A 22,150-nucleotide genomic window follows, 5' to 3' on the forward strand; every position below is an offset into this window, starting at 1 on the left:
ATTAAATCGGATGCGGCTAGGTTTGCAGCCTTTGATTTTCTCAGCCAGGTTGAAGCTGACATTTTATTTTTGCAAGAGACCAGGCTGCCAGATTTGGCCGCTGTATATAAAGCAAAAAAGGAGTGGAGGTGCGGTCCATCATATTGGCCTCTTGCGGCTGAGCCGTATAGCGGAGTGGCGGTTCTTTTTACCGCACCAGTAGAAAGCCGACGAGTGATTGAGTTAGAAATGGGGAGGTATTTGATTTTAGATGTCCTCATGAAGGGTCAAGAGCTTCGCCTGATAAACATCTATGGTCCCCAAACCAGGTGGGATCGGAAGCGTCTCTTTATGAGGATCAAACCTTTCCTTTTTACGAGTCGGCAGGTGGTCTTTGGCGGGGACTTTAATACAGTCACAAGGTCCCAAGACCGGGGAGGCGCCAGAGACCGGCTGGCTTATGATAGTGTATCCCTGAATAGCATAGCTAGCGAGGCTCGCCTGGTGGATGTCCACATTAGGCACACCCCAGGCCACGGTGGTTTCACTTATTATAGAGGTAGTCAGATTAGGTCTAGAATAGACAGGTTTTATTTAAAGGAGGAGACTACCTGTTCACCTTTAGAGGTGGTAGAGGTGGAATTCTCTGATCACTGTATGATTATGTTCTCTTTGAATGTTGCAGAATCCCCCCAAATGGGAAGAGGCTATTGGAAGCTAAATTCGGCCCTCCTGGAGGAGGCAGAGGTGAGACAATCCTTTGAGAACTTCCTTCAGAGTCAGGTAGAGTTGCTGGATCTTTGTGACACTAAGCCGGAGTGGTGGGAGATATTCAAAGATCGGGTGGCAAAATTCTTCCGCCAGCTCTCGAGCCTGAGGTCCCTGGACAAGTACCGCTTGTATCAGGGTCTGAGGAGGAAACTCGAACAACTGGTCTCGACTGGAGGTAGCCGAGAGGATATCTCCAGGGTGAAATCTTTGCTTAAGAGGTGCCAGTATGATAGGCACACATCTTTGTTTTTTGAGAGGGATTTCGGGAAGTACCGCTCGCCCCCCCCCCCCCCCTAACAGAAACTGTAAGATGTCAGTGAAAAGTAAGTTGGTGATGGGACTAGTCGATGGTACGGGATCTCTGGATAGGTCCAGATCAGGTATCTTGGAAATCGTCAAGTCCTTCTACTCGTGCCTCTTGAGGAAGAAGGATCTGAATCGGGACAGGATTTCGGCTTTCCTGGCTGAAACCATCCCTGAGTCAAGAGTAGACCGCTCTTTTGACGTTTTGATAGAAGAAATCAGAGAAGAGGAAGTCAGCCTGGCGATCGAAGGGCTTGCCCTAAAGAAGTCGCCAGGCCCGGATGGCTTAACATCCGAGTTTTATAAGACCTTTAAGGACTCTTTGGTTCCCCTCTTGACTAAGGTAGTCAATGAGTGCCTTTCCTCGGGTGCTCTGCCAATGAGGAGGTCAGCTCTAAACCTTATATCAAAGGGTAAAGATCCGAGCCATATTGAGAATTGGCGTCCCATAGCGCTTCTCAGCACGGACAGAAAGATCCTGGCCAAGATACTGTTTAATCGGTTGGTGCAGTTTGCGCCCCGGCTCCTTTCGGAGACCCAGGCCGAAGCACGTTTAGTGCTGTGCTCGGTGTCCGAGAGGCAGTGGAGCAGAGTAGGGCGGGTAACTGGAAGGGGTACATGCTGGCCTTAGATCAGGTAAAGGCTTTTGATCGGGTTAACCACGAGTACCTCTGGGCAGTCCTTCTGAAATATGGCCTGCCGGGAGGGTTTGTCGATTGGTTAAAGATCTTGTATGCGGGGGCAGAGAGTTTCCCGCTGGTGAACGGTTGGTCTGGCAGCCCTTTTGAGGTTGGGTCTGGAGTCCGCCAGGGTTGTCCATTGAGCCCGCTTTTGTACGTGTTTGCGATTGATCCTTTTATTAGGAGGATTGATCGAGGACCGTTAGCGGGAGTCAGGATGAGTCTGGAGGAGCCAGAAGCCACTCTGAGGGTGGTGGTGTATGCCGATGACGTCACTGTTTTCGTGTCCTCGGGAGGGGAGGCGGAATACGTGATGTCGGAGGTAGAACGCTACTCGGAAGTCTCCGGGTCCGTGATTAACCGGGATAAGTGTGAGAGTCTCTGGCTGGGAGGGGGTGATCCATCTTTCGGTCTCCCGGACACCCTCCCAGCGCCCCAGTCGTCAGCCAAAGTCCTAGGCGTTTAATTCGGCCATGGGGATTATCCCACCCAAAATTGGGACAGCAGGCTCACGATCGCCGCTCAGAAGGTTGACCAGTGGAAGGGTTGGTCTTTGACCCTCAGGGAAAGGGTGAACCTGATCAAGACTTACCTTCTCCCTTTGCTTATCTATTTGGCCAGTGTATGTGTCTTGCCAGAACCTCTCTGGACTCGGGTTTACAGTCTGTTCTTCCAACTGTTATGGGGGAATAGGCTGAACCTAGTCAAGAGAGAGGTGACATACCGTAGGAGGAGATTAGGGGGGTTGGGTATGGTCAACCCCGTGGTGTTCCTTGTGAACACCTTTGTTAAGATCAACCTGGCAAACCTCTGGAAAGAGAGGGCTCCTCCGTGGGTAGTCTCTTGCAGGGGTTGGTTTCGGCCTTTCTTCCAGGAGTGGGAGACAGGAGGGCAAGTGAAGGATTTGCGTACACCTCACGGATATGTTCCGGCTTATGTCACCCCGATTCTGAAGGTGATCCGCCAGTGGGGTTTGGGAGTGAGGGAAATCAAGACTCAGTCAAGGAGATCCCTTGACGAGAGGGTCTTGTTGACCCACTTCCAGAAGCTCCTGGCCCTTAAGGATTGCCCAAGCCGGGATCTAGACAAGGGGTTACAGTTGTTAAATTCGGCAAGGATCCCCTTGAAGTTTTGGGACTTGGCTTGGCGCTGCTTTCACGGGAAGCTGTATGTAAGGGACAACTTGAAGTACAGGAACTCTGATGAAAGGGGTTGTCCCCGGGAGGAGTGTGGCGACATACTGGAAAGTATGGAACACTTCCTACTTCATTGTCCCTTTAATACAGAGGTATACAAACGGGTGGGTGCATCCATTGGCTGGCCTAGGCTAGCCAACCTCTCCTATGCGGAATGGGCTTATGGAGCATTCAAAAGTTTGGGAAGAAGGGACCCATGCACAGCTTTTATAGTTAGCATAGTGATCAGGTACTTCACATGGAACGCACAGTGTTTAATTTCAACCCAGCAGAAAGTCCTCCCTGTGGAAGAGGTGTGTAGGAACATTCTAGGTGACCTGGCGAAGGTTCGCTCTCTTGAGTGCGAGAAGGTGGGTACGGATGGGGGTCTCTTACCTCTGGAGAGGCTTCACCTTTGATGTGCCTTAGCCTCAGTAGCACATTTCCTGGTGTTGGGCTGAGGCTTTCACATTAGGTTTTTGTTTTGTATTTAAGATGAGTTTTTGAAGAAAGGTTTGCAAATGACTGAACTTGGGCCTTCGGGTGGATTTTAATAAAATTGGTTTGTATAGATTGATATGGTTGTTATAAGATGTATATATTGTATGATAGGGTAAGTGGGGTGTAGTTAGGTTGGGTGGGATGGGGTGGGGGGGTTCATATTTTTGTGTGGGGAGGCCTGCATCCAGCCCTGGACTATGCGGACATAAGAGGACATGAGGCGAGGGGCTGGGTGTGGGTGGTGGAGGAAGGGCTGGCCTCATGGAGGGACAAGAGGCGGAGGTTGGCCCTGGGTGAAGGTGATGGGATAGATAGATTGGTAGGGTTAGTATAGGTTTGTGTTTTCTCATATATGTGTGTAATATAAAAAAAAAATAAAAATAATGTATAAAAAAAAAAAATATATATATATATATATATAAAAAAAAAATAATAATTATTATAGTTATTTGATATTTCTATTATGATTATTTTATGTTTTATTATTTTTTATTGTAAGAAGTTGTAATTTATTTTCTGTTCTGAGCAATTTGTATAAATTTGTATATATTCGGAGCTCAGCCGGATCGGATGTTTACGTTAGGCTAGGTTTCATTTTCTCCATTTTTTTTAGTAGGTATGAATGAGATAGTATGCATGTAGTTGGGCCAGTAGGGTAAGTGTATATACTTTATACCTTGTTTGTAATATTTTATGGCAACGTTTTTGTATTTTTGTATAAAATTAAAAAAGAGTTCCTCAGTATCTGCTCTTATCCTGTATATATGGACACTGCACAGTACTACTTCTCTTGTCCTGTATACTGGATGTAATCCTCAGTATCTGCTCTTATCCTGTATATATGGACACTGCACAGTACCACTTCCATTGTTCTTATACTGTGTGTAATCCTCAGTATTTGCTCTTATTGTATATTTGGACACTGCTCAGCATGGTTGTAAATTGTCAGTACATTTACAGACAGTTCACAACCAGGTTTATTTTTCTGCTCTCTGTGTCCCTATCTCAATTATGAGGATGTTTTTGTATAAATGTGAAAACAGATGAATATTGGATATTAATTGTCTTTACTATGAATTAACTTACAGAAAGTAAAGAGCAGAAGCTTAAAATGGGATCATATGATAAGACCAGCCATATCCAGCCCTGAGCACGTGGTAGTCAGTGGAAATAAAACCAGGCACACAACGATATAGGGGGGAATAGAGAATTTTATTTCATTTATAATTTTATTAATAATGGGACAGATGTTTTGGTGTAAATTCTAAATTAAAGTCAAGGATATGTTAAATCTGTTGACTTTTATTGATTCAGGGGAAGGCGAAAAAAACCCCTGTAGGGGGAAAAACTCTTTCCCGACTCCGCTTAGGGCAGTCAGACTATTTCCCTGGATCAGATATTATTAATCCAGAGGAAGGCGAAAAAACCTCATTGAGCCTCAGCCATCAGCTTCTAATGAGGAAAAATTCCTTCCCGACTCCACGCATGGCAGTCAGATAAGTCCCTGAATCAATTACTAAATAATATGTCCGCAAAGGGTTGGCCAAATTGTACTTTGAATTAGGTGAATGGCTGAACTGAGGGGAGGGCAACTGAGTTGATCCAGAGGAAGGAGAGAAAAAACCCCTTTATGACATCTGCCAATTTGTCCTAATCTAAGGGGAAAAACACTCCTTCCTGACTGCAAATCAGGCAGTGGGAAAATAGTCCCTGGATCAAATGCCCGTACATATACTCACATCGTCCAGTGGGAATAGCTTCAGGATCAGTGTCCGTCTTCAAGATGTTTTCCTTTAGTCCAATTGCAGGGGATTTCCAGGGTCCAGATCTTCTCCAGGAGCTCAGGAGGACATTTTGCTCTGGTGACATTAGAGCTGGTGGAGGGTTTACCGGGTGACAAATGAAAACCCTCTGAAAATGGCCTGATGTTTTAATGGTAAAGGTCCCTTCTTGGCCGCTGCTGCCTCTATTCCGTCCAGGTTGAATGGTGTGGAACGGCGTTGAGGTATAGATGGCTACAAGAAAAAGAAATAGATAAAAAATGAGGATACGATCATCACAATTGGTCATTGACCTGATATGAAGCTTATGCTGGTTGTATTTTCAACATGTAATATGATCACCTTATGTACTCATCCTCCACCGTAATAAGATATACTTTTTCTAGAGAAGTATAAAGCATATTAAATGCCAAATTAGGGTAGTCGTCTACACTCATTACAGCAGTCTGCCTCCAACCAGCTTCATTCAAGAATTATTTGTTACAAATATAATTATTACTTTGGAAAGAGAAATAACAGGAATAGCTCACTCCTATGCGACAGGGACCAGGTGCTCTAGGCCAGATGGCTGTATCACCCGTACAGAGAAAAGTATTGAAAATAAATAGATATATTGGACTGGCACTCTGTATGTGTGGTATAATATGGATAAAATGAATAAAATATAATGTAAAGTGATCACACAATTTAATTCACAAAACTCAAATTACAATAAAATCACCAAAATACATGATTAAAAACTTGAATGTAGTTTAAAACACACTGGAAAACTGCAACAACAATGTTATACAATATTTCATGGGGATAGTACAATAGTGATATTCAGTTCTTTGTATCAAATGAATCCAATAGAAGTTCCTTTATGTAGGGTTTCTCTTATATGAAAGGAAAAAAACAGTTTGAATATCGTTCATCTCAAGAAGTATACATGTGAGATTGCCGCTTGTATGTGCGGTTGTCAGTGATATCCGCAATTTGAAGAGGGCTTTATAGGAAAACGGGTTCCCAAGATAGCTATTTGCAGTCTGTCCAAGCCCGATAAAGTTGGTAAATAAAGTGCTGTGTGTACTAAGGTAGAAAAGCTGGACCTTACCTTAACCCAAATGGCAGTTCAAAGTATGGGCTGGTACAGCATACCTGACTTTCGTTCCGCTGTTGAATGCGTAGTCCCGCGTTATTCAAGGCGACGCCAATGAATCACGTGGTCTATGGCGCGCCTCTAACTTGGTTTGTAGCGAGGTATCGTGAGAGCTAGTGTCCGGACTATTCGTATCTCAGAACGCCGACACGTCACGTGATCTATGACATACCTCTAGCTCGTGATTGTAGCGAGGTATCGCGGGAACTGTGGTCAGAAGTTTCTGTATAAGAGAATTCTTTTCGCTGGAGCGCTCCAATTTTTCCCAAAAGTGTTCACAGACTTTATGTCATCTGTGAAGAGGCCTCGATCAAAGTGGGAGCTATCAGCTGGTTACGCCAGACGCGTTTCGGGGACCTCTTACCCCTTCCTCAGTGGCAGCTGATCTCCCAATTCTGGGCTGGCTTTATATAGGTCGCCCAGAAAACTCCAAAAAGTGGTCTGGATTCAATGTTCTAGGATTTCGCTCTATTTTCCATATGCGGTTTCACATGCGGTTTCATTGCGTTATTTCGTGTACTTCTGTGTTTTTTGGGTATAGGATATCCGATATTTAGTACTATCTACTCAATGAAGAATAAATGCTGCAGCCATTTGCTTTGATAAATTTCTTTTGTAAAATAGCGACTAAAAATAGTGCATTAGATGTATGCAATAAAATTTATAAATAACAATAAAAAGATATAGATGATTGAAACATATTGATTAGTATATCTAGAGAATGTGATTTTTACAAAATACATAGAATAAATTATAACATTCTTCTGCAACATTCTCCATAGCAGAAGAATGTTATAATTTATTCTATGTATTTTGTAAAAATCACATTCTCTAGATATACTAATCAATATGTTTCAATCATCTATATCTTTTTATTGTTATTTATAAATTTTATTGCATACGTCTAATGCACTATTTTTAGTCGCTATTTTACAAAAAATTTATTTACCAACTTTATCGGGCTTGGACAGACTGCAAATAGCTATCTTGGGAACCCGTTTTCCTATAAAGCCCTCTTCAAATTGCGGATATCACTGACAACCACACATACAAGCGGCAATCTCACATGTATACTTCTTGAGAGGAACGATATTCAAACTGTTTTTTTCCTTTCATATAAGAGAAACCCTACATAAAGGAACTTCTATTGGATTCATTTGATACAAAGAACTGAATATCACTATTGTACTATCCCCATGAAATATTGTATAACATTGTTGTTGCAGTTTTCCAGTGTGTTTTAAACTACATTCACGTTTTTAATCATGTATTTTGGTGATTTTATTGTAATTTGAGTTTTGTGAATTAAATTGTGTGATCACTTTACATTATATTTTATTCATTTTATCCATATTATACCACACATACAGAGAGCCAGTCCAATATATCTATTTATTTTCAATAATTATTACTTTACCTACAAAAATACATTCAAGGTGTGAACTAGTGAAAGCACATAAAAGATCTGTATGCTGACATGGATTCCTGGATCTGGAGTTCAGTAGCCCAATCCCTAAGCCTCCATGTTCTGTGACAATTGCTACTGCTTGGTGGCTCTGCCCCCCTTCTTATCACCTGCCAACATGTCCCCCTATCAAGCCCCTGACATTGAGAATCATATACAGTGTATGAAGTGTGTAGACATTCTGTTCATGTACTTACTACAGGGATGTGTGGTGGGGCCGTCCGAAGGGCTTCCACAGAGACCCAGTCAATATGCTGGAAGAAATGATGGCCTCTGATGTTACCGTGGACTCCTAAGCGCTTGGCAGGATCTCTCTGGAGGAGCTGAAAATGAGAAAGGTAATTATAACTTAGTGACTCTAACGATCTTTGAGCACAATGACCAATCACATTCCAGATCTTGCATTTTTAGGGAATAGCTGGGAAATAAAATCTGCAATCTGATTGATTTCTATGGGCAACTTCTCCACTTTTCTCTTGGGCTAGTTTATATAAATCTGCCCCAGTGTTTATTCTGTCTAAATGCTGGTCTCAGGCTGTAGTGTCCGCAATGGGAGATTTTAGAAATCTGTGGCTGCTTGTTACATAAGCTCTGAGGGGTGGACTAAGTTATTCTAAAAAATGTTATCATGGGAGACAGACTATAATGTCTGCCTCAATGCTAACTCTTGTCAGACATTGTGCTATTGCCGATGCCGAGTCTGTGTTGGCTCCGGTCAGGTTGTGGGTCCAGGGGTGACTACTCGGCATCCCCTCTTGTGGAGACCAGTATTTTCACCATGTATACTACAGAAATGATGGTTGTTGTATTGTTATCCTTCTAGCAGCACCTCTGAGGGGCGACCCCCTCCTAAACACTACAGTAGTGAGTATTAGTGAAGGAGATCATGGTGCACTATGGAGTATTATAGGTGGAGATGTCTTCTATCACAGGTTGTCATGTAACATTGTATAAAATACAGTAGTATTATGCAGTAACATACTGACCTTTTTAATGATGACTTTAGCGCCGGAGCGTGTTGTGTCAAATAGTGTAGGATCGTAAGTACACTGACTGGTAATCATTTCATTTAAGATGACCCCAAATGAATACCAGTCCACTCCGACACCATACTCCTCCTCAGCCAGCATCTGCCAGGAAGGAGAGAAGAGTGACTACACAGATTATACTTAGACTACTATTGTAGGGGCTCAGGCTTCGGCGATTGCCAGCATAGTGTAGAATGGAGTCACACAATGTGTTTAACTGGATGAGGCCAAGATATTCTGCCTCCATCCAGCAGCAGATAAACTGCAACCACAAAGTCATCTGAAGGAACCTCACTCATTCATTCGAATGGGCCTATTGCAATATTAGGTTTCTCCACCAGAATCCACTGCAGTGGAAATGAATGGCCACCCTGAGCTTCCCCTGGCAATAACAGCTGATCCCTGAGATCAGTAGATGGTGTGAAGGTAATAAAGCCCTCACACAATCAATGTGGCCCCATCAAACAGGTAAAGTGCAGGGGTGCCAAAAATCAGACTTCCACCGATCTGATGTTGAAGACCTATCCTAAGGATGTGCGATCAGTATTCTGAACCCCTTCAATACAAATATATCAGTGAAAATGATGAAAACTCCCTTTTCCTCACCTCAGGAGCCACATAGCCTTCTGTCCCAGCATATTCGGTGGCTGTGCGGTCTCCAAGCATGTTCTCAAGTGCGAGACCGAAATCCGTGACCTTAATATGTCCCGTCTCAGCCACCAGGATGTTCTCAGGCTTGAGGTCTCTGTGGACGATGCCCTTAGAATGGAGATATTGGATGGCACACACAAGCTCAGCGGCATAGAATCTGTCAGAAAAGTAAATAAATGAATATATTGCGAGGATAACACATAAGACTCTTTCCTAACAGTCACTAGAATAAGAGACACAAAATGTTTCTTATCACTGTCAAATGTGTCTTATGGCCAGGGCTACAGGGTGGCTTAAAATCACATGAACTTCTATTCCAGGGTTTTAAAGAGCAACCAGTCCTAGTCATGTTCTAGAATGGGTTGCTGATGGTCATTAATAACCATTCCCGGAGAACTCCTTTAATACCTGGGAATGTGATTAAGGCTCCTTCACATCAGACTGGGGAGATCTGTTCTCTTCTTTGTCTTTTACTATCAGAAGAAGGATCACAGCACAAGGAAGAGGAGAAACATTCCCTGACATTTCTGGAGGAACGTTTCCCCTCTCAGTCTTCCATTCTTCTTTTGAAGAGAGCAGACAAACAGGGGAGCAGATCTCATCAGCGTGATGTGCATGAGGCCGGACACTGGATCTAATATTTTATGTCATTTTCTAACCGTTTAGCTGAGGTTTTTATTCAGCCTTACCTTGCACTGGGGATGTCAAGCCGCCCCTTCATCCGTAGGAACTGATCAAAGTCCCCGCAGCTCATGTATTCCAGCCCAAGTAGAACAAGCATCTGTGACATAGAAGACGCCATTACTGAACCATCAGATCACATTTACACATTTACTGGACAGAATATAGCCGTGGCTTCTGTAATCCTTCAAGGGATATTCCGCTTTCAGCATGAAAAGGTTATTCTTTATATATAGTGAAAGAGTCTATAATTTTACAATCTTGCTATAACAAGATCTCAGTTATTAGGATCTCTGCTTGCAGTTATTGAATAGGAACCTTCATTGCTTTCCTGCAGCTGCTATAAATCTGCCCTAGACACAATAAACAATGAAGGATCTTGTTACATAACTTCAATACAGTGTTTATGGATAAGCGGTGCAACCAGCAGAGGTGTGTGGATGAGCTGTGTGTGTAGCAGAACTGAGTGTGTATCAGCTGTGCATGCAGCAGTGCTGTGTATGTATAATTTGTTTGCTGCATAGTCAGGGCCGGTGCAAGGATTTTTACCCCCTTAGCCAAGATAAAAATTGCCGTCTTCCCCCTTATCAGATGATCTGCCCAATATCATGACATCACATATGTTCCACCCCTTTCTCAGCATTTAAATTAAAAGAACTGCTATGTTTCCCTTAGGGTTAATCAAGCTTCTTGTAGCTGTCTCCCTGACAGCCGCTAGAGGTGCTTCCGCGATTCTCACTGTGAAATCTACAGTGGGAAGACGCGGAACATAGTTTTGAATGTGTGCACATGCGCATTCGCAGCTGAGAGGAGGATCGGGGAGAAGAGTTCCCAGTGCCGGAGCTGGAGAAAGGTAAGTGTCACTCTCATTCCCCCCCTCCCTTGTCACTCTTATCCCCCCTCCCTTGTCACTCTCATTCCCCCCCTCTCTTGTCACTCTCATTTCCCCTGCCCCCCTCCCTTGTCACTCTCATTTCCCCCTCCCTCCCTCCCTCCCTTGTCACTCTCCCCCTCCCTCCCTTGTCACTCTCATTTCCCCCTCCCTCCCTCCCTCCCTTGTCACTCTCCCCCTCCCTCCCTTGTCACTCTCATTTCCCCCTCCCTCCCTCCCTCCCTTGTCACTCTCCCCCTCCCTCCCTTGTCACTCTCTTCTCCCCCCCCTCCCTCCCTTGTCACTCTTATCCCCCCTCCCTTGTCACTCTTATCCCCCCTCCCTTGTCACTCTCTTTCTCACCCCCCCCGCCCCTTGTCACTCTCTTTCTCACCCCCCCCCACCCCTTGTCACGCTCTCCTCCTTCTTGTCACTCTCATCCCCCCTCTCTTGTCACTCTCATTTTCCCCCTCCCTTGTCACTCTCATCTCCCCCTCCCTCCCTTGTCACTCTCTTCTCCCTCCCTTGTCACTCTCTTCTCCCTCCCTTGTCACTCTCTTCTCCCTCCCTTGTCACTCTTATCCCCCCTCCCTTGTCACTCTTATCCCCCCTCCCTTGTCATTCTTATCCCCCCTCCCTTGTCACTCTCTTTCTCACACCCCCACCCCTTGTCACTCTCTTTCTCACCCCCCGCCCCTTGTCACGCTCTCCTCCTTCTTGTCACTCTCATTCCCCCCCTCCCTTGTCACTCTCATTCCCCCCTCCCTTGTCACTCTCATTTCCCCCCTCCCTTGTCACTCTCATTTCCCCCCTCCCTTGTCACTCTCATTCCCCCCCCTCCCTTGTCACTCTCATTCCCCCCTCCCTTGTCACTCTCATTCCCCCCCCTCCCTTGTCACTCTCATTCCCCCCTCCCTTGTCACTCTCATTCCCCCCTCCCTTGTCACTCTCATTCCCCCCTCCCTTGTCACTCTCATTCCCCCCTCCCTTGTCACTCTCATTCCCCCCCCTCCCTTGTCACTCTCATTCCCCCCCCTCCCTTGTCACTCTCATTCCCCCCCCTCCCTTGTCACTCTCATTCCCCCCCCTCCCTTATCACTCTCATTTCCCCCCCACCTCTAGTGTAGCGTGGCCGAGCTCTGTTCGGTCCGCGGTACAGGAGCTTTTGTTTCCTGTACCCGGCCAGACTGACAGGAAGTGCACACTAAGTGTGCACTTCCTGTCAGTCTGGCCGGGTACAGGAAACAAAAGCTCCTGTACCGCGGACCGAACAGAGCTCGGCCACGCTACATTAGAGGCGTTAGGCCTCTTTCACGCTTGCGTTGTTGGGATCCGGCATGCACTTCCGTTGCCGGAGGTGCCCGCCGGATCCGGAAAAACGCAAGTGTACTGAAAGCATTTGAAGACGGAGCCGTCTTCAAAATGCTTTCAGTGTTACTATGGCAGCCAGGACGCTATTAAAGTCCTGGTTGCCATAGTAGGAGCGGGGAGCGGGGGAGCGGTATACTTACAGTCCATGCTGCTCCCCGGGCGCTCCAGAATGACGTCAGAGCGCCCCATGCGCATGGATGACGTGATCCATGTGATCACGTGATCCATGCGCTTGGGGCGCCCTGACGTCACTCTGGAGCGCCCGGGGAGCCGCACGGACGGTAAGTATACCGCTCCCCCGCTCCCCGCTACACTTTACCATGGCTGCCAGGACTTTAGCGTCCTGGCAGCCATGGTAACCACTCTGAAAAAGCTAAATGTCGGGTCCGGCAATGCGCCGAAACGACGTTTAGCTTAAGGCCGGATCCGGATCAATGCCTTTCAATGGGCATTAATCCCGGATCCGGCCTTGCGGCAAGTCTTCAGGATTTTTGGCCGGAGCAAAAAGCGCAGCATGCTGCGGTATTTTCTCCAGCCAAAAAACGTTCCGTTCCGGAACTGAAGACATCCTGATGCATCCTGAACGGATTTCTCTCCATTCAGAATGCATTAGGATAAAACTGATCAGGATTCTTCCGGCATAGAGCCCCGACGACGGAACTCTATGCCGGAAGAAAAGAACGCAAGTGTGAAAGAGCCCTTACCCTCCCGTCAGTCCTTCTCTTCAGGCTGTGCCCGGGCGGTGCACAATCATAGACGCGCCAGCCCGGGCAGTGCGTCAGCCGCCCGGTGCGGGGGAGGGCCCGCCGCCGTACTTTTGAAAAAAACCTGCGGCAGGACCGGCCCGGCCGCCACTTAACCAACGCTTTTTTTTTTTAAACCGCACGGTTCCGGCGGCCCCTGCTAAACTGTGCCCTAGGCGGCTGCCTAGGTCGCCTTACAGGTGGCGCCGGCCCTGTGCATAGTTTCTGTGTGTATACTGTGTATGTAGAAGAGCTGTGTATATGTGTCTACTGTGTATGTAACAATTCTGTGTGTGTGTATATATATACAGTCTTGTGAAAAAATTAGGACACCCTTTGAAAGCATGTGGTTTTTTGTAACATTTTTAATAAATGGTTATTTCATCTCCGTTTCAACAATACAGAGAGATTAAAGTAATCCGACTAAACAAAGAAAACTGAAGAAAAGTCTTTTCAAGATCTTCTGTAAATGTCATTCTACAAAAATGCCTATTCTAACTGAGGAAAAAGATAGGACACCCTTGCCCCTAATAGCGAGTGTTACCTCCTTTGGCTGAAATAACTGCAGTGAGACGGTTCTTGTAGCCATCTACCAGTCTTCGACATCGGTCTGAGGAAATTTTACCCCACTCCTCAATGCAGAACTTTTTCAGCTGTGAGATGTTTGAGGGGTTTCTTGCACGTACAGCCCTTTTCAAGTCACCCCACAGCATCTCAATGGGATTCAAATCTGGACTTTGACTTGGCCATTCCAGGACTCTCCATTTCTTCTTTTTCAGCCAATCTTTGGTTGATTTACTAGTATGTTTTGGGTCATTGTCATGTTGCATGGTCCAGTTCCGCTTCAGCTTTAATTTTCTAACTGATGGTCTCACATGTTCTTCAAGCACCTTCTGATACACAGTAGAATTCATCGTGGATTCTATGATGGTGAGCTGACCAGGTCCTGCTGCAGCAAAGCAGCCCCAAACCATGACACTTCCACCTCCATGCTTCACAGTTGGTATGAGGTTCTTTTCTTGGAATGCTGTGTTTGGTTTACGCCAAACATGTCCTCTGCTGTTGTGTCCAAATAATTCAATTTTGGACTCATCTGTCCAAAGAACATTATTCCAGAAGTCCTGGTCTTTGTCAACTTTATCGCTGGCAAATGTCAGTCTGGCCTCGATGTTTCTCTTGGAAAGCAAAGGTTTCCTCCTTGCACACCTCCCATGCAAGTTAAACTTGTACAGTCTCTTTCTGATTGTAGAGGCATGTACTTCTACATCAACAGTAGCCAGAGCCTGCTGTAGTTCTCGAGATGACACTTTAGGGTTTTTGGATACCTCTTTTAGCATCTTGCGGTCTGCTCTTGGGGTGAACTTGCTGGGGCGACCAGTCCTGGGCATGTTGGCAGTTGTTTTGAAAGCCCTCCACTTGTAGACTATCTTCCGGACAGTGGAATGGCTGATTTCAAAATCTTTTGAGATCTTTTTAAATCCCTTCCCAGACTCATAGGCTGCTACAATCTTTTTTCTGAAGTCCTCTGACAGCTCTTTTGCTCTCACCATGGTGCTCACTCTCACTTCAACAGTCAGGAGCACACCAAACTAAATGTCTGAGGTTTAAATAGGGCAAGCCTCATTCAACATGCAGAGTAACGATCTACTAATTATGTGCACCTGGTGTGATATACCTGTGTGAGATCTGAGCCAATTTAAGAGGGAATACATGTGAGGGTGTCCTATCTTTTTCCTCAGTTAGAATAGGCATTTTTGTAGAATGACATTTACAGAAGATCTTGAAAAGACTTTTCTTCCACTCTCATTTCCCCCCTCCCTTGTCACTCTCATTTCCCCCCTCCCTTGTCACTCTCATTCCCCCCCCTCCCTTGTCACTCTCATTCCCCCCTCCCTTGTCACTCTCATTCCCCCCCCTCCCTTGTCACTCTCATTCCCCCCTCCCTTGTCACTCTCATTCCCCCCTCCCTTGTCACTCTCATTCCCCCCTCCCTTGTCACTCTCATTCCCCCCTCCCTTGTCACTCTCATTCCCCCCCCTCCCTTGTCACTCTCATTCCCCCCCCTCCCTTGTCACTCTCATTCCCCCCCCTCCCTTGTCACTCTCATTCCCCCCCCTCCCTTATCACTCTCATTTCCCCCCCACCTCTAGTGTAGCGTGGCCGAGCTCTGTTCGGTCCGCGGTACAGGAGCTTTTGTTTCCTGTACCCGGCCAGACTGACAGGAAGTGCTCACTTAGTGTGCACTTCCTGTCAGTCTGGCCGGGTACAGGAAACAAAAGCTCCTGTACCGCGGACCGAACAGAGCTCGGCCACGCTACATTAGAGGCGTTAGGCCTCTTTCACGCTTGCGTTGTTGGGATCCGGCATGCACTTCCGTTGCCGGAGGTGCCCGCCGGATCCGGAAAAACGCAAGTGTACTGAAAGCATTTGAAGACGGAGCCGTCTTCAAAATGCTTTCAGTGTTACTATGGCAGCCAGGACGCTATTAAAGTCCTGGTTGCCATAGTAGGAGCGGGGAGCGGGGGAGCGGTATACTTACAGTCCATGCTGCTCCCCGGGCGCTCCAGAATGACGTCAGAGCGCCCCATGCGCATGGATGACGTGATCCATGTGATCACGTGATCCATGCGCTTGGGGCGCCCTGACGTCACTCTGGAGCGCCCGGGGAGCCGCACGGACGGTAAGTATACCGCTCCCCCGCTCCCCGCTACACTTTACCATGGCTGCCAGGACTTTAGCGTCCTGGCAGCCATGGTAACCACTCTGAAAAAGCTAAATGTCGGGTCCGGCAATGCGCCGAAACGACGTTTAGCTTAAGGCCGGATCCGGATCAATGCCTTTCAATGGGCATTAATCCCGGATCCGGCCTTGCGGCAAGTCTTCAGGATTTTTGGCCGGAGCAAAAAGCGCAGCATGCTGCGGTATTTTCTCCAGCCAAAAAACGTTCCGTTCCGGAACTGAAGACATCCTGATGCATCCTGAACGGATTTCTCTCCATTCAGAATGCATTAGGATAAAACTGATCAGGATTCTTCCGGCATAGAGCCCCGACGACGGAACTCTATGCCGGAAGAAAAGAACGCAAGTGTGAAAGAGCCCTTACCCTCCCGTCAGTCCTTCTCTTCAGGCTGTGCCCGGGCGGTGCACAATCATAGACGCGCCAGCCCGGGCAGTGCATCAGCCGCCCGGTGCGGGGGAGGGCCCGCCGCCGTACTTTTGAAAAAAACCTGCGGCAGGACCGGCCCGGCCGCCACTTAACCAACGCTTTTTTTTTTTAAACCGCACGGTTCCGGCGGCCCCTGCTAAACTGTGCCCTAGGCGGCTGCCTAGGTCGCCTTACAGGTGGCGCCGGCCCTGTGCATAGTTTCTGTGTGTATACTGTGTATGTAGAAGAGCTGTGTATATGTGTCTACTGTGTATGTAACAATTCTGTGTGTGTGTATATATATACTGTATATCGATATATATATATATATATATAATGTGTATGTATGAATAATGTATGTACTGCAGAGCTGTGTGTGTGTGTAATATGCACCTTGAAGAGTTGGGCATGTGTACTGTATTTCTACAATGTGAAGATCACAGAGGGTAACAAAAAATAAATAAATGAAATAATACAGCAGAAGAAGCATGGCAGGACACTGCAGAGCAATGACAGGAGACACTTGGGTAGGTATATTTAATAAGGTGATCACATGCACCATTGCTGTTTGTTACTATGGTCAGCAGATGACACACTGACCAAATCTATTAACCCCATCTACACTAGACCCCAAAATAAGTCACCTCAACCAGGGAAGGTTTGATAAGTGCAAAATTTTGTTTTCTAATTTTCTGTAATCTAAACCCGGGGGCGCCTTATATTCCACAAATATAGAAAATTAGAAAATGATATAATTTGTCATCATAGAATAAATAACCTTTATTTGCTCCTTTAAAGAGTTTTCTCTTTAGGGCCACTGGTGGGTGATCAGTGGAGGTCTGAGGGTGAGCAGTGGATTTTGCTGGGGTGCCATAGCCCCTGAAGGCTTATTTTCTCCCACAAGGAACAATTTTCCCTTTTCCACAGGATAGGTGATAAGTGTCTGATCACTGGGTCCAACTGCTAAAACCCCCAGCAATCCTGAGGACAGAGGCAGTGGGCACCTACTGTGGAGGCAAACCACACAACTGCTATGGGGCCTGGGGGAAGGGGGACCTCCATTCTTCTGATTACTGGGGGTCCCTGCAGTCCTACCAGACCCATTTGCTCTCACATGGATGGTCGCTCTGTCGGCTGCTGCCCCCTTTTTCGGTGGACTGGGTTACAAGTGGAGACATTTGAAAAAAGTGAAGTTGTCAGTAGTGTACCTTGGTCTGGAATGCAAAGTCCGCGTGGATGAGGAAGGGGCTCCCAGATGCCAGCTGTAAGACTCGGTGCTCCACCAACACATCCGCCTCATCACAGTCGGCAAGCATGGCTCTCTTGCTGATGATCTTAACAGCATACTTCTGATGGTTAGAAGTGTCCTCAGCCAAGACGACCTTTCCATAACTTCCCTTCCCGAGCACATGATGGAATATTAATCTCTCCCTGATGTTATCGGAGATTATTGTGCTTCTAGAGCAGGTTGGCCGAACACCGCTGTCCTCGACTAGGGGAGAAAGTAATAGAAAAACAAGTGAAAGGATATTCCCATCTTAGGCATTTCTATCATATGGATTGGTCATATTGATTTGTCCTTCTGTTTCTCCCGAATTTATATAGCCAAGTATAGAACTTGGCTATCTCCAGCAGTCCCATAGACTCTAAATGGTGATCAATGAGGGTCTATACCAGCGATGGTGAACCTTTTAGAGACCAAGGGGCCAAACTGCAACCCAAAACCCACTTATTTATCCCAAAGTGCCAACATGGCAATTTAACCTGAATATCAATATAGTATATCTTCCATGTACTTTATCATTTAGCTATAATAGCCTGCCTACATTCAATGCACTGGCTGAGCCATTCATATTGCGCCCTGTGCTGATGAATGGCAGGAAAGGTCTAAGGCATATTGGTATACCATAGACTTTTTTCAGGGCGCAGGTGCCCACAGAGAGGGCTCTGAGTGCCGCATATCGCTAGGATATATCCCCATTGTCTGATAGGTGCGGGACCCACCACTGGGACATACAACTATATCGAGAGTGTGGAAAGTGGTGACTGGAGGGCTCCAGGTTTCCCCATTTTCGGCCACCACCAAGCGCTTTCCCCATAGAAGGGAATGGGAGTTCACCACTCTTGCGCAGCCAATGGTCCCATTCTTTTCGATGGGGCCGAGATATTTGTATGGGGCTTGGCTATTTTTGGCAGCAGCCCCATAAAAATTAATGGAGGCAGCCGCGCATGTGTGGTGCACCCTCCTGGACTTTGCCGGCTACGTTTACGAGATAGGTGCATTTCCCAGAGGTGGGTCTCTCACCTATGAGACAATAAGGGCATATCCCAGTGATATGCCCCCATTGTCTCAGGTGGGAATACCCCTTTAACAGAATCCAGCACTGTAGATAAATACAGACTTAGACCAGACTCCAAAATAAATGCAGAAATCAGATCCATTAATAAATACAGACCCCAGACCAAGTGCCTTAACCCCTTTAGGACTGGAATTATTTTACTTTTGGGGTTTCTTGTTTGTTTTTTTATTCTACATTGCAAGAGCCTTAACTTTTTAAAATTTCCTTTCACATAGCCATATATATGTAAAAAAAATAATAATAATAATTAAAAAAAATTACAAATATTCTTTGTATCATCCTTTTCTGACACCCACATTTTTTTTTCTTCTGCAAAGCCATGTAAGGGCATATTTTCGGGGTGTAGTTTTTTTTTGTACCATAATGTCAAACTTTTTGGCCATTTTAATGTATTTTTGGGCAGCTAGCCATGACAGGCCTGGGACCTTTCACAAGGACACAGGCTGTCATGACAGTCAATAGGAGCCCTGCGATTTTTCCACAGGGGCTCCGATCGGAAGACTTAGGGAACCCCTTCCCTCTGTCCAACTCCATAGATGCTGCAGTCGCGATTGACAGCGGCATCTGAGGGGTTAAAAGACACCCGCATCATAATCAAGGTATCAGTATTATCACTGTTCTCGGTCACTGCTGGCAGGTGTCTCCTGTATTATACAGCCGGCATCCACCACCATATATAGAGAGCGACCTCAACGTGTGAGCTTGATCCATATAACCCTTTAACACATATGACATACATGTAGGTGATTATGCATTAAGGGGAGAGATGATAAAAACTGCAGCCTATGCGCCATTTACTTGCTATTACTCCCATGGAGAGATATGACATTTACTTATACAGTATGGCGCCACCTGGTGTTTAAAGCGTATAACAATGTGCATCTACTGAGCTGAGTGCTGCTGGTCAAAGGTCAGTCGCTCTCCTCATAGCCAGGTCTCTTCACAGTGCTCCTCTCTGGTCACTGCAGAGCAGCTAGAAGAAATAGCTTTCTTCCCTGTGTTCTCTGCAGAGGACCTAATAAAGAAAGGCTTCTTCCATGCAGAAAGATATTTCTATTGGCTCTTCTGCTGGGAACACAGGATCACTATGCAGAGACCTGGCTCTGGAGGATGAGCATGTGTGATCGGTTCCCTGAGGTCAGTAGATGGACCTGCACATTGCTTCACACTTTGAACACCAGGTGGCGCTATACTATGTAAGTAAGTGTCATAGCTCTTCATTAGATTATTTTTACAGAATCTGAAAGGCAATTGTGCTCTATTTTTATAATCAATAAATGAATATGACATATAATGGTGAACCAACTCATTTCCCCTTCCTGACATATCATATACCTATACACTATGCCAAATGCTGCAGGAGAGTGTATGGAGCAAGCTCCACAGTGGGTGCCAAATGTTTAATAAAAAGATCAATAACATCTAAAAAAAAAAATATATAAAGAAGCTAAAAAAGCCTCTTTCCTTTTTATCAAATACAGTAAAAATAAAAGCAATAACAAAATAACCATAATTGGTGTCACCATGTCTGTAAACTTCCAACCTAATAAAACATACCACGTGATAAATGCTATAAAAAACACACACACAACGCGAGAAGTTTTTTATTTTGTACATATAGTAAAACATAAGAAAAACAATGTACATTTATTACCGCCATGACTGTGCTGATCCGCGGGATAAAGATAACGTCATTGTTACTACACACTGAACGCCATGAAAACAAAAAGCTTACAAACCTGCAGAGCAGACCCCTGAATACAAACCCTGGAATAAATACACCCCATAAGAAATACAGACCCCAAATCAACTAAATGAATACAGATTGTGTCAAAGCTGCTGCAGAACAGCATTACACAGCTCAGATGCTGCAGAACATCTTTCAGCTCATTACTGGGGGGCACTTTGCCACTTATATATTCAGGTCAATATTTGGGATCAGTATTTGTAAGTCAAAACCCAGAGGAAGCTACACCGAGAGAAAGGACGATGGAAACCTCTGTATTTCTTATGTGTTCTGTATTCCTGGGTTTGACATACAAATAGTAACCAAAATACCCCAGCGACAGTGGCCTAACTATTGAGGAAGAGGTTCTGCAGCAGCTGAAAGGTGTAACATTATTAAGAATATTAGAAGTCACCCTGGAGGTCAGTGATCTGTAGACATGAGCCCGGCATGTGACCTTCTACATTTATATGGACCTGGAACTCCTGATGACTTCTAATCATTTACAATAGGGGCACATTGTCGCATCACTTCTATGCATGCAGGGTTGTTACAATGTTGTACTATACACAATATAGGCTGCTGTTTATGACAGCCTGTATTCTCCCCATGCACAGGCTCTGCTGACAACTCATATAAGGACACTATTGGGGGATTAGAAATAATTCATATAATAACATTAAGGGGGTCATTTATCAAACTGGTGTAAAGCAGAACTGCCTTAGTTGCCCATAGCAACCAATAAGAGTCCACCTTTCATTACTCACAGCTCCTTTGCAAAATGAAAGGAGGAATCTGATTGGTTGCTATGGGCAACTAAGCCAGTTCTACTTTACACCAGTTTGATAAATGACCCTCTAAATACTTAAAATGGAACTGTGTACAGCCTAATTCACACTTCACTGCCCTAGCCCAGTATCTATAAAGACAGAATGGCTTGTTGCTGCCCCCAAGGAACTGAGCACCCAGGGTATATGCCCGCTAGCACCCCTCCCCCACCCTTAGTAACACCCCAGCTATAAATGTGGACTCCCCTTCCTTCTGCTTGTCTCAGGTCTCAGCTCTACAGAACAGATTAATGTAAAGTTTTAACAATGTGTCCAGGATGTATAGCTTCTGTATTACTGTATGTGTGGATATACCTGAGACTCCCTGGTCCTCCTGCTGGTCTTCTTTCTTCAGGATGTCATCTTCTCTCTTGATCCGTGACTTCTTTCCATCTTTTGAAGAGATGAGGATGAGTTTTCTCTTCTTCCCGCACTTTGGCTGTTTAGTCACTTCTTCTTCCACTGGACTGATGGGTTGATTAGGAGACATCTTCTCAGAGGAGCTGGATGTTATCCTCTTCTTCCTCTTCTTGCTCCTCTTGGGTGTCTCCGTGTCTTCATCAGGTGTGGTCAGGATGGTCCGACGCTTCTTCCCTCCTTTCCTCCTGATGATAATCTTCTTTTCTTCCTCCATCTTCTTCTGCTCATCAGCCGATGAGTCAGAAATGTGTCTCCTTTTCTTCGCTCCTCTCGTCCTCGCAGCAATCTTCTCAGAATCCATCGTAGCGCTTTCCATCAGGTAAGCAGATATGTCCACCGTCGCCAGTCAACTCCAACTGCCACTTCCAACTGCCACCTGCCATTCAGACCCGGGCACCACGGTTGCCTTGGCTACATGGATTGTGATGTGCCCAGTAACTGGCCAATAGCGTTCAGCCATTTGTGCCAGGCTTTTAGTTTACTGTGAGCTTTGAGGAACACATTGGAAACTTTTATGAAATGTGAAATTTGCTG

At 45.8% G+C, this 22,150-nt stretch overlaps 1 protein-coding gene across 1 annotated transcript; it reads right to left on the minus strand.

Moving 5' to 3' along the window:
- Window positions 1-5,295: 5,295 nt before the first annotated feature.
- LOC120992440 (protein kinase C delta type-like) lies at window positions 5,296-21,917 on the minus strand. The gene is made up of 7 exons (XM_040421464.1): window positions 21,512-21,917; window positions 17,492-17,775; window positions 10,162-10,253; window positions 9,428-9,629; window positions 8,780-8,923; window positions 7,991-8,116; window positions 5,296-5,424 (listed from the first exon to the last, which is right to left on the minus strand). Exons 1-7 carry the CDS (start codon window positions 21,915-21,917, stop codon window positions 5,296-5,298), a joined length of 1,383 nt encoding a protein of 460 aa, XP_040277398.1.
- Between the last annotated feature and the right edge of the window lie 233 nt (window positions 21,918-22,150).

This window comes from Bufo bufo, chromosome 1 (genome assembly GCF_905171765.1).
Source record: "Bufo bufo chromosome 1, aBufBuf1.1, whole genome shotgun sequence".
Lineage (NCBI taxonomy): Eukaryota > Metazoa > Chordata > Amphibia > Anura > Bufonidae > Bufo > Bufo bufo.

Bases quoted from the DNA above. Each gene is read 5' to 3' on its own strand.
- LOC120992440 (XM_040421464.1), bottom strand. From the start codon at position 21,917: ATGGATTCTGAGAAGATTGCTGCGAGGACGAGAGGAGCGAAGAAAAGG. The intron at 10,254-17,491 runs GTACACTACTGA...TCTATGTCACAG, and splicing joins ACTTTGCATTCCAGACCAAG to ATGCTTGTTCTACTTGGGCT. The intron at 5,425-7,990 runs GTAAGTACATGA...TTTTTCTTGTAG, and splicing joins CCCCACCACACATCCCTGTA to CCATCTATACCTCAACGCCG.